We start from the raw sequence: 18,182 nt of genomic DNA, 5'->3' as shown, positions 1-18,182 counted from the left end.
TCCCAAAAAAGGGGGCGGTAACCCAAACAGGTATGGTTGTAAAAAAGGGGCGGAGTCCCAAAAGGGGGTGGTTTCCCAAAAGAGTGTAGTTGCCCAAAAGGGGGTGGAGACCCAAAAGGCGGCGGTGAATGCATCATTGGACTGTAGCCGGGGACAATGGTACTATGCATGTCCAATCTGCCATAAGAACTACCCTCCTGGTGAAAGGCTACGTGGGTATGTTCAGGAGTTAAACGCAGAGGTAGAAGAGGTATAGGTATTTGGTCTGGTCGATTCGGGGAGCTCGGTGACCTTGGTAAAGTCTGCGGAAGATCAATTTGTAAGGCCTGAAAAGATAGAGGTCACCTGCATCCATGGGGACACTAAGGTTTATTCAGTGACCCGGGTGTACCTTGAGACGGTCAGGGGCTATACAAATCTTGAGGCCGCCATAGTTCCTAACCTACCTTGTCCGGTGATAGTAGGCCGGGACTGTAAGTTATTCTCAGACTTGTGGGAGGAGGGCGTTCCTCTCCAGCACGAGGAGGGAAGTCTCATTACTGTTGCAGGGGCATACATTTTCGTAGGACATTTTTGTACATCTTTGTACATCTCTGTAGAATTTTTGTATATTTTTTTGTAAATTTTGTATATATTGTATATATCTGATTGTGATGTTTATTCAATATATTGTATTTATACATGTACAATTTTGCTCGGTTATACATGATTTCTAATATTATGTCTTTCTGCATTTTTTTAGTGAGGTTTGACAAAGGCCTGTAAGGTCGAAACGTTACCTCAGCTACTGTCTGTATCACTGTGGTGTTCCTATTAAAAGACTCTTTACATTCATGTTGCAAATATACAAATTGAGTGCGGTTGTTTTCTTCAATCTCTGAATTATCTGGATCTCTCCAAGTTCAACCAGCACCCTCTTCATTTAAATCAGAGTGCACGTCATTTCTTCTACATTGAGCATCTCTGTTTGACGACTGCACCTGAGCCCTCAATGTCTACCGATACCTTCGCCTTTGATGATACTGCTGCTACAAGAATACTGGGTAAAGTTACCAGCTCAGGAGAATTCCTGAAGACTCCAGTTCAGGAACTTCGCACCAAGGATTATGAGCGTGAGCGGAGGAGGCTGACTTCGTTCGATCTACATTCTGTCACACTAGCCGAATACTATAGACTCAGCAGGATTCCGCGTGGTCTCAGGAGCCACCTAAGACCTACGCTTTTCTCTGACAAACCTGACTTTTGTGAAAAGTTTCAAAAGATTTTGAATAAGTGTTCACTTGATATTATCTTATTGACCATCGATTTTCTCCAAACAGCTATCGTGGAATCTGAGAAAAAACTTACGGCCATAGAAGAACAATTGTCAACTACTCTAACAGCTACTGATTGGAACTCCCTTAAGGTCAAAACCGACAAATCCATTGACAAACACCGTAAGTACCTACAGGATTAAAAGAGGTCTAAGTTTCAACGTGATTCAGAGGACTACGCCTCGGGCCGAGTCTACAGATGGAACGACTCTATATCCCCATACACCAGGCGAGGCAACAGTGGACCTCGGCATTATGGGCCCTACAGTTCAGACAGCGACAGTTCCACAAGCGGTTCACAGAATCGTTTTTTATTCGGACGTCCCAACTCGAGACCCAACATACGACCTGGAGGCGACCGACAAGGAGGGCCGCAAGGAAATCGAGAACGTATGACTACGAGGTCGCAGGTAAGACCCCCAACACAGTCATCAACATCTCCTCCTATTCCCTAAGTCCCTCTGAACTATCAGTCCTACAGAAAGGTTTATCCTTCTGCCCCACTCCATCATGGGACAAATTCAAATTGACCCAGGACTTACAACGGTTTTACCGTAACCTTCGCCTCAAGACACACTTCGGACTATCTCAGGACTTTAATAGGAATAGGACCCCCACGGCTGTGGTGGATCCTATCCCTGAACTTAGTATTGTGAACCTAGGGCTGCGTACCACCAGTAGCTTCAATCCTCCACGTACCAACCATGCTACTGAGGCCTACATTGATCTAACTCAGAAAGGAATCGATGCTATATTAGAGCAACATCGTTTGGGAAATTTTCCCACACATAGCAACACCTCCCCCGTTGAGAAACAAGCCATCGAGTCACTTAGGACTAATAAGAATATCACCATCAAGCCGGCCGATAAGGGCGGGGCTATTGTCGTTCAGAATACAGCCGACTATTTGGCTGAAATACTGAGGCAATTATCCGACACTACTACATACCGGAAAATCTCATCTGATCCTACCCCTAGTATAAGATCCCAAATTACCAAGATTCTCCACAAATATCTAACCCTCAAAATCCTGGATTCCAAAACCTGTCTTTTTCTCACCAATCCACATCCGGTTACTCCAGTCATTTATACATTACCAAAAATTCATAAATCACTCCTCAACCCACCTGGTCGACCCATAGTCGCTTCAACGGACTCCATACTGGCCCCCATCTCCATCTATTTGGAGAAAATCCTTACTCCCCTCACTAAAAAAATGAGATCCTTCATTCTCGATACCGGTCACTTCCTCCAAATCCTAAAAGAATTTTCCATTACCCCGTCCGAATGTCTCCTCGTCACGTTTGATGTTAAAAGCCTTTATACCTCTATCAGGCATGATCTAGGTTTAGTAGCAGTCGGGGACCTCCTTGAGCAATCTTCATTTGCACACCACTCCAAACAACTATGTCTTGATCTTCTGTCTCTGGTCCTTTACAATAATTTTTTTCTTTTTGGCGATCAGTTTTACCTCCAAACCCAGGGCACTGCTATGGGGGCCAACGTAGCCCCAGCATACGCCAACACCTATATGGATGCTTTTGAACAAAACTACGTCTACACTAATTCTCTGTTCCAGTCCTACAATCTCTGTTGGCTTCGCTACATAGATGATGTGTTTTGTCTATGGACAGGCCCTCAGGAGGCTCTCATCGCCTTCACTGATCATCTCAATTCTGTTCGTACTGAGCTCCAATTCACACTGAACTTCAGTACATCCCAAATCTCTTTTCTGGATACCCTTGTCATTAGAAACCCAGATGGAGGCCTCAGCACTGACCTCTTCTCCAAACCCACCGATACCAATAGTCTTTTGCACTATCACAGCTGTCATCCGGTTTCTACTAAGAATAGCCTGCCCCGGTCGCAATTTAAACGGGTGTCACGAATTGTCTCTAATCCTGAACTACTAACCACGCGTCTTGATGACATGTCGCGGAAATTCATAGCAAGACAATATCCCAGCAATTTACTTGCCAGAGAGAGGACGCTGGCTCTTAGTCCATCTCCTGACTCCACATCAACAACCAAACCGGAACGGGTTCCCTTTGTTCACACCCATCATCCGGCCATGCCCATTGTCTACAACACCATTCGCAAACACTGGTCTCTTCTGCATAATGCATACCCACACATAGAAGCCTTCCAGACACCGCCTCTCATGTGTAAACGCAGACCAAATAATATTAGGGACCGAGTGGTTAAAGCAGACCTCGGCAGTTCCACCAGGTTACCACGTCAAACCTTCTTGGGCACTGAAAGACGGGGCACATACCCTTGTCTTAATTGCGCTTGTTGCTCTAATGTGATCAAATCTAGCACTATCACCCATCCCCACTCCGGCAAATTGATCCCAATTAGGGGATTCTTCACTTGTGAATCCAATAACGTGGTCTACGCCGTGAAATGCCCATGTGGGCTTCTCTACGTGGGTGAGACAACGCAACATATCCGCGAACGTATATCTAGCCACAAGTCCACCATTAGGTGCAAGAAAACCTGGCTCCCCCTTCCATACCATTTTATAGCGGCCAACCACTCAGTGTCCCAATTACGTTTCCAAGTGCTTGAACAAGTCGAGCGACCGAGACGAGGTGGTAATCACATAAAACTATTACGCCAACGTGAATCCTATTGGATTTTTACCTTGCAGACACTTACGCCGAAAGGTCTAAATAGGGAACTTGATTTGGTTTGATTAATATTTTTCCTTAGGTGGCCACGTGATCTCCTGCTCAGCCATATATTACTGCATACCATACTGTTTTAATTTGATTGTATGTTTCCAGCCATAATTACGTTTTCCTTCCCTTTGTAGATGTAAGCATGCTGACCTTCTTTATTTCCAGTTCACTAACCTATCCTCCTACTTACAGGTAGCCTGAATACCGTTATCCTAATACATTCTACTGGGGTAAGAACCCAGACAAGTTCTTATTTTTATTTTTATTTCTTTATTTTTTATTTTTATTTTTATTTTTATTTTTTTATTATTCATTTTATTTTCCTCATTATTTTTATCATTTTTTATCATTTGTATTTTTTTCTTTTTTTCATTTTTACAATTTTTATTTATTTTATTCCATTTTTCACGATTTTATTTTTATTTTTATTTTTATTTATCCTTATCCTTTATCTTGATTTTTCAATATTTTTTATATTATTTTTATATCTATTTATTTCTAGTTTTTTCCTCATTTTTTTCCTTTTTATTATCATTATCATTCTGTTTACTTCCCTTATGTTTGCTGGAGAACTCCTCTTTACAATGTGGCATTTTTACATTGTGGCATTTTTCCAACATTATTTTTCAGGTTTTACTTCATTTCCGTTTTTCTGTTTTACTCCTTTTTTTCTTTATATTTATTTTTATTTTCATTTATTATTATTCTCATTTTTATTTTTATTTTTACTTTTAATTTTTTCTATAACTCTTTTACGTTTCTTTATTTCTCTCTATTTTTTTCTCTCCATTTATTCATTTTTCTTTCATCCTCTTTTTCTTCATTCTATCATCCTCTTTGGCGTTTTTTACCATCATCTCCTCTTCCTCCCCTTATCAGACCTTCCCTACACTATATGGCCCCCTTGGCTCCAAATTTAGCTGCACCTCCGTTACCACTGCAGCTTTACTCACACTGCGCAGGCGCCGCTCTCTTTCCATATACCTCACCCCTGCCCTATTGCCGGGCCACTGCCGCTGTGCGCACGCGCAGTGCGCTCATACATACTCCGCCCCCCCTTCCTGTCTCCAGGCGTCTCCCTGGCTACAGAGCGCACGCGCTGTGTAGCGCTTTCTCTGTCTCTTTACACCGGCGCCCTGCACATCACAGGTGCGCCTCTGTACGCCTGCGCTCCCCATGCGGTCCACAGTGCGCACGCGCGGTTGAGCGTGTTCATGCAGCTCCTGTGCAGTCCACCTCGCTCTCCCCACACACCACGCTGACGCCAGCGTCTCTCCCGCCCCTTCTTATTTCCGGTCCCGTGTGTATTTTAATCATGGCCACCACACACGGGCCACACCACCGCTGCTGCTGCTCCTCCTGACATAGGACCCACCAGGTATGCCTCATTCTGTCATGTCCACACGTACCCACTTTAACATTACTCCTACCAACCAGCCCCATACTCTTAGTTCTTACAGGGACTCCATTCCCTATCCGTGCCGTTCCGGATCTGCTCTATGCCATTCTCCTACAAGTGGTACGTTGTAATGTTGCTTTATCTCCTCTCCCTGTCCCTTCCCTGGCTGCAACAGCTGTGTTTCTGCGTTATGCTCTGGCATTTCTTTCTTTATTCATTTATACTTCCTCTCTTCACCTTCTCAGGAGCCTATGTGTCCCTCTGGACGTTCGCTCACTCTTCTTCTCAAAGGTCAGTTTTGTTATACACTCTACATGCTATTTATGTCTTCTATCATTTATTATTATTTATCGCTCCATGTACTGTTTCACATATGGTTATAATATCATATTGTATCATATTGGTCATATGCCTGATATAAGATTGACATTTATCGTCCACCTCCTTTGCCCTCGCCTCCTTGTTCCACAGCGGTACATCACGTTCCTTGATGCTCCGCTTTAGGGCAAGTTTTCGTAGGACATTTTTGTACATCTTTGTACATCTCTGTAGAATTTTTGTATATTTTTTTGTAAATTTTGTATATATTGTATATATCTGATTGTGATGTTTATTCAATATATTGTATTTATACATGTACAATTTTGCTCGGTTATACATGATTTCTAATATTATGTCTTTCTGCATTTTTTTAGTGAGGTTTGACAAAGGCCTGTAAGGTCGAAACGTTACCTCAGCTACTGTCTGTATCACTGTGGTGTTCCTATTAAAAGACTCTTTACATTCATGTTGCAAATATACAAATTGAGTGCGGTTGTTTTCTTCAATCTCTGAATTATCTGGATCTCTCCAAGTTCAACCAGCACCCTCTTCATTTAAATCAGAGTGCACGTCATTTCTTCTACATGGGGCATACATTAAGACAGGAATACATCCCAAAATTGACGGGTCAGACATCGGGGTGACCAGTGTGAAGGGTTCGTCTGCCCAACTTACCGACATGATGTCACCTGACGTGTACCCCAAAATTACTGACAGTGATCTGGTAAATAAAACCTGTGAAGCTGACACCCCGTTAGAAAGGAACTTGATGGTTCACCGTACTGTGGGGTGTGACACAAACTCTGGGGATGACTGTGACGTGTCATTGTCATTAGCAACCGCTAGGACTGAGTACAATGGTGTGCTGACAGAAACACTGACACAGGAGAACCACAGTGCTCCACAAGGTGACGTCAAGATGGCGGGGGCAGCCATACCAGAAAATATGACCTGTGTAAGTGGCGACTGCGGGTTCCAGGATAACCAACCAGGTGGTGGTGATTCCCATTCAGACAAGGACGCCAGCGGGAAAGAGTGCAGTATAGCTGACTCAAGTACAAGTGGCAAGTCTTCCTCCCGTCGCCGGAGACGTAAAAGAAGAAAAGGGGCTGAACAAATTGCACCCGGTGAGAAGGTTGATAAAGAGGAGGTCCAGGATCTCGCTAATGAGTTGTCTCATGAGAAGCAAAAGGTAATAGATTTACAGGCCGAGTTAAGGCATCTGAGACAAGCAGCTGAGCACCGGGTAGATGAGCTGGAGAAGGAAGTCTCTGAACTCAAACATCACCTGTCCACATGGCAAAGTGTGAATAAGGCCTTAAGAGAAGATGTGGATGTGCTCAGGGAAGCATTAAATGGTCTTCTGCAAGAGAAGGAGATGCTGGTCACAGACTCACAGCGGCATGTGGGCTTGAGGCCTTTAGAAAAACAGTGGAAGCATGTAGTGTGAACTGGGCCCCAGAGACGAAACAGTTGGTGATACTGTCCACTAAGGAAGTCACAGTAAAGCGGGTAGCTATCCTGAAGGATATGCACCTACAATGTCTTTGCACATAACAAATGATCCTGTTGAGGAACAAGGAAGCGGCTCGACGTTTGGAGCATGCCAGGAAAGCTCAAAGTCGGATGGGCTTTGTGGAAGATGTCGTTCGAGTACCCAGAAATCTGGTGGGGAAAGTCATTGGTAGATTTGGAAAAGTGATGCAGGACCTGGTGAATAGATCCGGTGTGGCAAGAGGGAGGATTCCAGATGTTGGCGAAGTCCAGGTAACTGGTGAAGATGAGATGGTTCCATTTGTTGTAATTGGCTCAGTAGATAGCCTTAGGAGCATTCGAGTGCTTCTTGAATACTGGGTGACGTATCTAAAGGAGATAGAGCAGCTAAGACTGGAACGTCTGAAGATTAATAAACAGCTGCAGAATATAAGATGGCGACCACTTCTAATCCAGGGTATGGAGATACAAAAAGATACCCTAAAGAATAGAAGAGTCCAAAGAAGTGACTCCTCTGTTAGCTCAGGGCTGAGTGACTGAGGTGGGAGACCTGGTAGCAGACGTAGTAGCGAAGGGTCAGACTCAGACCAGACAGTCAGCTCGACTGTAAGTGGGTTGACCAAAAAGGGTCTGCTGACACAGATGGATGGTGACTCAAGGGTTGAAGCCCAGGGCCGACAAACTGACCGCTGGGGGCGGGGGAGGCCTATCAAAGGTGACGTGGGTTTCCGGTATCCGAACCCCTGGTTTATGTCATGTGTCCACCCCAATAGGGTTGAACAAAGGGGGGAGGTATGTGGTGCAGTGACCAATGTTACAGCCAGGGGGCGCTGTGTGTGCACTTCAAGATGCACTTGGAGGCATAGTTGTAATGAAACAATGACTGGCAGTGTTGTGAATGGCCGATATGTGTCGCAGAGGGAGTCTGCATGGTAAGTCTGATGTAATGTGGTTGTTCTGGGACCTGTAGTCCCTCAAGAGTTTGTGTAGTGTTGTATAATAGTCAAGGGAGACTTACTAGGCTAGCTGTGTGAGATGGGCGGGACAAACTAGCCACACATCTACACTCCCATCCAAGGGAGGGGTTAAGGGTATATAATGTGACCAGGGTGTGGGTCACATGGTTCCTGTGTTTGGATCCGAATGGTCCAAGTGCAAGGCCCTGGAAGCCTGTGTTGGAATTCCTGAATAGCACATGGTTGGGCTTTGGCACTGAGTGGCCTGTGTGCTGTAGGTCCTGGAAGCACCTAGAGACCGTAGACCTGGACGGTCTGTGTTGAGGACCTGGGACTGACGTGAAGTCAGCGTGAGGAGTGGAACTCCTGAAAGGTAACCCCGGACAAGGGGATTATAATATATGGCAGAGAAGCCTATCTGCTACATGAACTGACTGATGTCCTATAATGTTTCGTGGCTGTAATGAAACGGACTGTACCCTATCTGGTTTATGCAGAGTTTAAATAAACCATGTGGGCTGAATTGTGTGAGGTACCGTGCCTGAGTGCTTGAACCCTATGCCAAGCGAGTGTCCCCCAAGACACGTAGTGGGTGAAACACTACACTCCCAATGACTTTAGTAGGGAAGGCCATGTGCATGCCTGACCGTCTCTACTATGTGTGATAAGATTTCAAGTGGGGTCTTAGTTCCATTGGTAAAATATAAGCCCACTACAAAATATTTTTATCTGGAAACCTTAAGGGAATTTTCCAGGCTTTAACTAATTTTTTTTTCAGTAACTCTGTGACTGCAGATTGCTGGATCCTGTGCACACTGTCAGGATTTTGTCTGTTGCCTGTTCAAGTAGTCATCACATGACTGCATGTATGCATTTTGCATAGTTGCAGTCACATAATGACTAGTTTCAACTTGTTTCCAAGGTCACTAAAGTCTTCCCCAAGTATGTGCAGTAGTTAACTCTGCAGCCTGGAATATAAGTCCTGAGATACTAGTCAGCTATCTCCAAACCATTGATCTCTATACAACAGATATCTGCTCACCTTTCTCGCCTTCTATCGGCTCCTGCCAGGGGCCCCATGAGCATTCTAGGTCAGGGGCCCCCTTGGTGCACAGGCCCTGAGTTCTTAAATTATTTATTTTTCCAATTTAGAACAATGACAGACCATTAATGTGACGTAGTATCAGGAGAAGCTGTTGACTACAATTGTCACTCATTGAGGAGCGCCCGCCCTCCATAAACCAGGAAGCAAGGAGACTGGAGAGTTGTGGGATACTCTAAACACAATTTGAGAATACCTTTTAAAATTAAAAGCAACACCATTTTTAGTTATGTTTTAGTACGAGAAGGTATTATTTACTTACCTTATAAGGATCTAAAAGACTTTGACATTCTTTTGATGCATATGTTTCCGCTTCCAATTTTTTATATTGAGGGCAGTTTTTTAGTGGCATGAAGAGCAGCTGAAAAATAAAACATGTAAATTGCATGATCTTATTTTCTGACGTTCCAATATATTATGGGTGTTGTTAGATTAAATTAATTTCTATCTTACACAGGGCTCGTTCAGACAAACAAATTAACCCCTTAATGACAGCCAATACGTCTTTTAACTGACCTGAGATATAAGAAAATAGCGTTCCCATACAGGTGACAATCCAGCAGCTGTCGGCTGTCCACTATAGCTGACAACTTGCTGCATTAGCCATGATCAGTGTTTGCACCGTCCAAATCTGTTTAACCCCTTAGATGCTGCTGTCAATAGTGACTACATCATATAAATGGTTAACAGAGTGTGGGGGCCTCCTCTTTACCCCAGTTGGTGCACTCAAATCATGATTGTGTGATCCTGATGTTTGCGATGGCAATTCACGACCAAATAGTGGCCTTAGAATCTGACGGCTGTTGTAACCTGTTCAGAAGTTAGCGGCATTTAGATGCTAAAAATACACATTTCTGTCATTCCACTTTGCATTAATTCCTGAAAAGCACCTGAAGGGTTAATAAACTACCTGACTGCAGTTTTCAATATGTCAGGGGGTGCTGTTTTTAAAATGGTATAATTTTTTGGGGTTTCCCAATATATATGACCCCCAAAGTCACTTCAAACATGGATATGTCCCTAAAAAAATACATTTTGTAAATTTCCTTGAAAAAATGAAAAATTACTGCTACATTTTTAAACCTCCTAAAATGCTAACAAAATAAAAGAACATTTTACAAATGGTGCTGATGTAAAGCAAACATGTGGGAAATATTGTTTATTAATGTTTTGCTGTGGTATGACTATCTGGATTAAAGGGATGAACATTCAAAGTTTGAAAATTGCTAATTTTTTTTTCATTTTTCTCAAATTTCTGATATTTTTTATAAATAAACACAAAACATATCGACCTAAATCTACCATTATCATAAAGTATAATGTGTCACGAAAAAACAATCTCAAAATCACTGGGATATATTGAAGCGTTCCACGTTTTTTTCAACACCCATTCAAGTCAATGGGTGAAAAAACGCAGCAAAAACGCAGGTATCATTATTTGCTGCATTTTTGCTGCTGAAAATTCATGGACATTAGCATAAACAAAGAGAAAAAAAAAACGCACCAAAAAGGCACCAAATACGCAACAAAAAACGCACCAGAAATGCACCAAAACCTGCGTCTGGTGTACCGCCATATGTTGCACCCGAACATTATACATCGTAATGTATTCCCATGTTACCCCTATGTTGTGGTATGTAATGTATGTGATTTGCTGTGTACCTGCGGAGCCTGTACTTATGTTAGAGATAGAGATAGTAAAAGGTTTAAGATGTGGGCTGGGTCAGCAGCAGAGAGGGGGAAGGAAGCTGCTGTCCCAGTCAGAAGCTAGGGTACGTTAGCCCAGAGCAGACGTGCTGAAGAGACGAGGCACTGCCAAACTCCCGGATGGGAGAGATCTGTTGCCACAGGCTCAAAAGGACTAAAAAGAACTTAAGGACTCAAGGATTCAAAGATTTAAGGACTGCAACACAGGTCTCCAAGACTTTGGGAGGGCCCCCCGCTTAAGGGGTTTTAAGCACCCAGATCCCAGCAAGTGGACTTCTGTGAACTTCAGCTACTGCGGACATTGTGGGTATGTCTGTAGTAAGTGTCAGGGAGAGAACAGGAATAAAGTGTTGGAATTGTCTCTTTTGTCTACAGCTCCTCATCATTCATTAAAGGTTATTTCCCTGTTGGAAAACAGTTGCATTCTTGGACTCTCATTGCTTGGACTATGGTGACCAGAGAAAAGAAGGTAACTCTTGGGGAAAAGGCTGTGTCAGCCCTGAATTGCATGTACAAGGGGCCAGGGTGCCTTCAGACTGCGTTTAGTGGGTGAGCTCGGTCAGGACTACCACCTCGGTCACCCCTTGTTACATATGTTTCACATGTGGTTGGCATCTGTGTGCAGTCCGTGTGACACGTATCGGTGCCTGGGAAAAGCAGTACAGTTTGTGCTGTTCCTAGGTGCCGGCTGCTGAAAGCAGCTGTCATCATTGTCGGTTGGTCTCCCTGAGATCAGTGCGACCAGGCTACAATGATGGAAGTTGTATTCAGCAGCAGTTGTGTCCCTCCTGTATAAAATAAAGAATTAAATAAAAAATAAAAAAACGGCGTGGGCTCCCATACAATTTTCATATCCAGCAGAGGGACTGATGTACCGTAAATAATCTGGGAAAAGGAGCAATATCCCAAAAGGTTCCCAGGCTAATAATAACAGCTCACAGTTGTTTGCTTAGCCTTTCCTGGGGACCCCAGGAAAAAAGACATAGAGTATCCCTATATATCCAAACCAGCAAAGGCTAATCATACACTTTTGCCTTTATATTAATAGCTTGGGAAGGGGCTACCAGGCTACCAACATCAGCCCTCAGCCGCCCCAGATATGGCGCATCCATAAGATGTGCCAAATCTGACGCTTAGCCTCGCTCTTCCCCGATTGCCCTGTGGTAGAGCAAGTGGGGTGATAGGGTTGGGGTTGATGTCACCTTTGTATTGTCAGGTGACATCAAGCCCATTGGTTAGTAATGTAGAGGCATCTATAAGACGCCCCATTATGTTCCTGGACAGTTTTTGTTTTTTGCAATATACTATTGGAGGTGGTGACTGCCAATGCATATTTGGCTGAGCACTCATCCCAACAGTTTAAGACTGTTTTTAATTAGTGATTGTAGCTGGCAGTATGGTTATTGCATAAGAGCGGTCACATGACATGTGACCGCAGTTCTCGACACTGACACCTGAGAATCCTCAAAGCATGCAGTGCGTGTGTTGCGAGGATTCACAAGTCTGCAGTCACACAGAGTGACTGCAGACTTGTAGCTTTAGACTAGATAACCTTGTTAAGGGGCACCAGAGCACTTTTTCAGCCAGCTTTCTGCTGTTGGGCCATGTGTTTGAGGCCCCTGGTTTACAGCATGAAACATTTGCTGTGGATTTTCCAATATAAAATGTCTTGAATTTTCACTGTGAATTTCATTCATTGCAATGCAATAACATAACTGTGATATGGAATTCTACAAGAACAGAAACCAACCAAGAGACAGTTATGAAAGACATCTGATTATAAAACCTAGTTGAGCAAGGTACATTGTCAGCACTTTATTTTGAGATGCCTTGTTTTGTATACTTTTCTATGACACATAATTCAAAATGATTCTTCTAATTCATCAGCTATTAGGTACAATGAATTCTGGATTAAATTTATTCGAAAGCATTTTCCAACATTTTAAAATATGTACATAGGTATCACAAACCATATTTTGAAAAGTTATTCCAAAACTCACATTGTCCTCTGAGAGTGGGACCGTATGGACTGGAATCGGTCGCCATGTTACATTTTTGTTCCAGATTTGCCTTCCAACAGGAGTATATAAACCAGCAAGATTGGCTTGGGCACTCATTAACGTACGATCCTTATCTGTGCTTCTTACGTAAATCTAAAGACAGTGAAAAAAATCATGTGAAAATACTCTATTACTGTGCCTAGATGAAGCTGGTTTATAATTAGTGTGGTAGAAGCGTGAAGCACGTGAAATTAGTACAGCACAAGAATACTTTTTACTTGATTTATTTTATTACTACGTAGGATAAGATATACTGGAGACATCTATGCTTCAACAGTGAAGGCATTACATGAGACAATCAAAGAAAAAAGCCATGGGAAGTTAGTGGCAGATGTGTTGCTGCTTCATGACAATGTGTCAGCTCACAAGTTTCTGTTATCAGTGAGTAGGGATGTGGACTGTCCCTACCTCTGAAGACTACAACCAGGGCCGGACTGGCCATTTGGCAATTCTAGAAAAAATGCCAGAAGGGCCGGTCTGGTTGTGGGCTGCCTTGTGTGCTACGTTGTTAACAGAATCAATGTTCTCAAGGCACCCATACTGTTAAGAGTTGTGACGGAGTACAAAGCCGGTCACTCCGTCACTTACCTCAGCATGCCGTGGGTATAATTAGAAATATTGGTCTTGTAGTAAATCTTCCTTTCCTCCATCCAGGGTAATATTAGTAATATATCCTATCTGGTTATTGGGGACGGGGACACCATGGGCCTGTGTGATTTCAAATGCCAGGGCTGAATTTCAGCCCCAGTCCGTACCTGACTACAACCACGCTTTGTGTATAGAGTCGTGCAATTTTATATGTAACAGTGATGTGTGTCTAATGTAATGTACGGTATATTAGCCATGTAAAGTGTTAATGTATCATCTGAGTAGCGTATAGTGCAGCATAAGTATAGGATTAGCTTAGAATAGCATAAGCACTGTTTAAATAGTAAGTGGTTTAGCAACAGTGTAGGACATAGGATAAGAACAATAGGTTTAGTTGATATTATTATAAGAAATAGTTAATGATCGAACTAGCCCAGTGGGTGGGAACTAGTGTTACTAAAAGGAGTGCACTTCCTGGTAGTGTGGGAGTTAGGTGTGGTTAGAGAAGTGCAGTGTCGAGGTCAAGTTCTGGCGCTGTCGGCTGCTAGGGGCAGCATGGGCCAATTGTTGGAGGCTGTACTGAAATCCCTGATGGACATTCCTGTAATGTCTGGAGCCTAGGGCTTGGGCAAGGTACCAAGGAACGTTCCTGGTCTTCTAACATCTTGAGGTTGGTGGATGTGGAATCATGTGGGGGACAGGTGGCTGGGCCTTTGTGCACTGCTGAAGTGGACAGGAGATCCCAGAGGTTGAGGAGTCAGCAGGCTTTGGGGTAGTCCAGAACGAACAATGGCAGGGCTGAAGAGGTGTCATACTAAGGAGGAAGGAAACATGAATTGCTGGGCCCTATCCCTCATGCCACCACCTGATGAACTTGAACTGACATGTAACCCTTTGCCTGTTGTAAAGAACTTGGTGTCCCCTGAATTGTGCGTGACAACTCCTGAGGATGGCTGCTGTTATGATCCGGTGACCTTGGAGCCGCATGAGACTATCTCAGGAGTAGGTGGAACCTGTACTGACCGCAAACCCTAAACTGTAACCGCAACTAGAAGTAGCCGTGGGGTGTACCTAACACATCCTAGACACCTCGACACAGCCGGAGGACTAAATACCCCTATAGATGGAAATGGGAATTCTATCTTGCCTCAGAGCAGAACCCAAAGGATAGGCAGCCCCCCACAAATATTGACTGTGAGTATTAGAGGAAAGACACACGCAGGCAGAAATAAGGATTTAGCAAAAGAGGCCACGCTAGCTAGATAGGAAAGGATAGGACAGAATACTAAGCGGTCAGTATTAAAACCCTAAAAATATCCACAGCAGATAATACAAAAATTCCACCATCTAACTAAAGACATGGAATGTATATCTGCATCTCCTGAGAATCCAACTTGACTGAAATATCCAAACACAGTCTAAGCTGGACAAGAAAAAACATTGAATAGTACTGAATTGTAAAGCTCACAGCATGTGTGCTGCAGAAACAAAACCAGACACTTATCTTACCTGATTTGGCAGCAGGGCAGGAGGAACCAGACAGAGATGCAAAACCTCCAAGAACAATGGGCAACTGGCAAGGGCTAATGAATCCTGCACACCTAAATATCCCAGACAGAGCTGCAATCAGCAGGGACACCTGCCCAGGATTGCAACCCAGGGACAACTGCATTACTACCAACAACCACCGGAGGGAACCCAAGAGCAGAATTCACAACAGTACCCCCCCCTTGAGGAGGGGTCACCGAACCCTCACCAGAGCCCCCAGGCCGATCAGGACGAGCCAGATGAAAGGCACGGACCAAATCAGCAGCATGGACATCAGAGGCAAAAACCCAAGAATTATCCTCCTGGCCATAACCCTTCCATTTGACAAGGTACTGAAGCCTCCGCCTCGAAAAGCGAGAATTCAAAATCTTCTCAACCACATACTCCAACTCCCCATCAACCAACACAGGGGCCGGAGGATCAACAGAGGGAACAACGGGCACCACATATTTCCGCAATAAAGATCTATGGAAGACATTATGAATAGCAAAAGAAGCCGGAAGGGCCAATCGAAAAGACACCGGATTAACAATCTCAGAAATCCTATAAGGACCAATAAAGCGAGGCTTAAACTTAGGGGAAGAAACCTTCATAGGAACATGACGGGAAGACAACCAGACCAGATCCCCAACCCGAAGCCGGGAACCAACACACCGACGACAGTTAGCAAAACGTTGAGCCTCCTCCTGAGACAATACCAAATTGTCCACCACATGAGCCCAAATCTGCTGCAACCTGTCAACCACAGAATCCACACCAGGACAGTCAGAAGGCTCAACCTGCCCCGAAGAAAAACGAGGATGAGAACCAAAATTACAAAAGAAGAGCGAAACCAAAGTAGCCAAACTAGCCCGATAATTAAGGGCAAACTCGGCCAATGGCAAGAAAGCCACCCAATCATCCTGATCAGCAGACACAAAGCATCTCAGATAAGTTTCTAAAGTCTGATTAGTTCGCTCGGTCTGGCCATTTGTCTGAGGATGAAATGCGGAAGAAAAAGACAAATCAATGCCCAGCTTAGCACAAAAGGCCCGCCAAAACCGAGAAACAAACTGGGAACCTATGCCGGACACAATATTCTCCGGAATACCATGCAAACGAACCATATGCTGAAAAAGCAACGGAACCAAATCAGAAGAGGAAGGCAATTTAGGCAAAGGCACCAAATGGACCATCTTAGAGAACCGGTCACAAACAACCCAGATGACAGACATCTTCTGGGAAACCGGAAGATCAGAAATAAAATCCATAGAAATATGCGTCCAGGGCCTCTCAGGGACCGGCAAAGGCAAAAGCAACCCACTAGCACGGGAACAACAAGGCTTGGCCCGCGCACAAGTCCCACAGGACTGCACAAAAGAACGCACATCACGTGACAAAGAAGGCCACCAAAAGGACCTACCAACCAAATCTCTGGTACCAAAAATACCAGGATGGCCAGCCAACACAGAACAATGAACCTCAGAAATCACTCTACTAGTCCATCTATCAGGAACAATCAGTTTCCCCACTGGACAGCGGTCAGGTTTGTCAGACCGAAATTCCTGAAGAACCCGTCGTAAATTAGGGGAGATGGCAGAAAGGACCACCCCTTCTTTCAGAATGCCGACCGGTTCAAGGACCTCAGGAGAATCAGGCAAAAAACTCCTAGAGAGGGCATCAGCCTTAATATTCTTAGAACCCGGAAGATACGAGACCACGAAATCAAAACGGGAAAAAAAACAAGGACCATTGAGCCTGTCTAGGATTCAGCCGCCTGGCAGACTCGAGGTAAATCAGATTTTTATGATCGGTCAAGACCACAATACGGTGCTTAGCTCCCTCAAGCCAATGTCGCCACTCCTCAAACGCCCACTTCATAGCCAACAACTCCCGATTGCCGACATCATAATTGCGTTCAGCGGGCGAAAACTTACGGGAAAAGAAAGCACACGGTTTCATCAAGGAACCAACAGGATCCCTCTGAGACAAAATGGCCCCTGCCCCAATCTCAGAAGCGTCAACCTCAACCTGAAACGGAAGAGCAACATCCGGTTGACGCAACACCGGAGCAGAAGTAAATCGGCGTTTAAGCTCCTGAAAGGCAGAGACAGCCGCAGAGGACCAATTCGTCACATCAGCGCCTTTCTTCGTCAAATCGGTCAGGGGTTTAACCACACTGGAGAAGTTAGCAATGAAACGGCGATAAAAATTAGCAAAGCCCAAAAATTTCTGAAGGCTCTTCACAGATGTGGGTTTAATCCAATCATGAATGGCCTGAACCTTAACCGGATCCATCTCTATAGATGAGGGAGAAAAAATGAAGCCCAAAAAAGAAACCTTCTGCACTCCAAAGAGACACTTAGACCCATTCACAAACAAAGCATTATCACGAAGGATCTGAAATACCATCCTGACCTGTTTCACATGAGACTCCCAATCATCGGAAAAAATTAAAATGTCATCCAAATATACAATCATGAATTTATCAAGATAAGTCCGGAAGATATCGTGCATAAAGGACTGAAAAACAGATGGAGCATTAGAGAGCCCGAATGGCATCACAAGGTATTCAAAATGGCCTTCGGGCGTATTAAACGCAGTTTTCCATCCATCACCCTGCTTAATACGAACAAGATTATATGCCCCCCGAAGGTCAATCTTCGTAAACCAACTAGCCCCCTTAATCCTAGCAAACAAATCGGAAAGCAGAGGTAAAGGGTATTGAAACTTGACCGTGATCTTATTCAAGAGGCGATAATCAATACAGGGTCTCAAGGAGCCATCCTTCTTAGCAACAAAAAAATATCCCGCTCCCAACGGTGAAGAAGATGGCCGAATATGTCCTTTCTCCAAAGACTCCTTAACATAACTCCGCATGGCGGTATGTTCAGGCACAGACAGGTTGAAAAGTCGGCCCTTAGGAAACTTACAGCCTGGAATCAAGTCAATCGCACAATCACAGTCCCTATGCGGTGGAAGGGAACTGGACTTGGGCTCATCGAATACATCCTGAAAATCAGACAAAAAC

At 44.2% G+C, this 18,182-nt stretch overlaps 1 protein-coding gene across 2 annotated transcripts in view; it reads right to left on the bottom strand.

Moving 5' to 3' along the window:
• ACP3 (acid phosphatase 3) overlaps positions 1–18,182 on the bottom strand; it is a 141,924-nt gene that overhangs the window by 40,521 nt on the left and 83,221 nt on the right. For both annotated transcript variants that reach the window (XM_077269032.1, XM_077269033.1), the window contains 2 exons: positions 12,977–13,129; positions 9,532–9,630 (listed from right to left, as the gene is read on the bottom strand). In XM_077269032.1, coding sequence (XP_077125147.1) covers positions 9,532–9,630; positions 12,977–13,129 — 252 coding nt within the window. The remainder of the gene's footprint in view (positions 1–9,531; positions 9,631–12,976; positions 13,130–18,182) is intronic.

Source organism: Ranitomeya variabilis, chromosome 6, assembly GCF_051348905.1.
Source record: "Ranitomeya variabilis isolate aRanVar5 chromosome 6, aRanVar5.hap1, whole genome shotgun sequence".
NCBI lineage: Eukaryota > Metazoa > Chordata > Amphibia > Anura > Dendrobatidae > Ranitomeya > Ranitomeya variabilis.
Note: the sequence above shows the minus strand (reverse complement) of the source record. Positions and strands in the feature narration are given on the sequence as shown.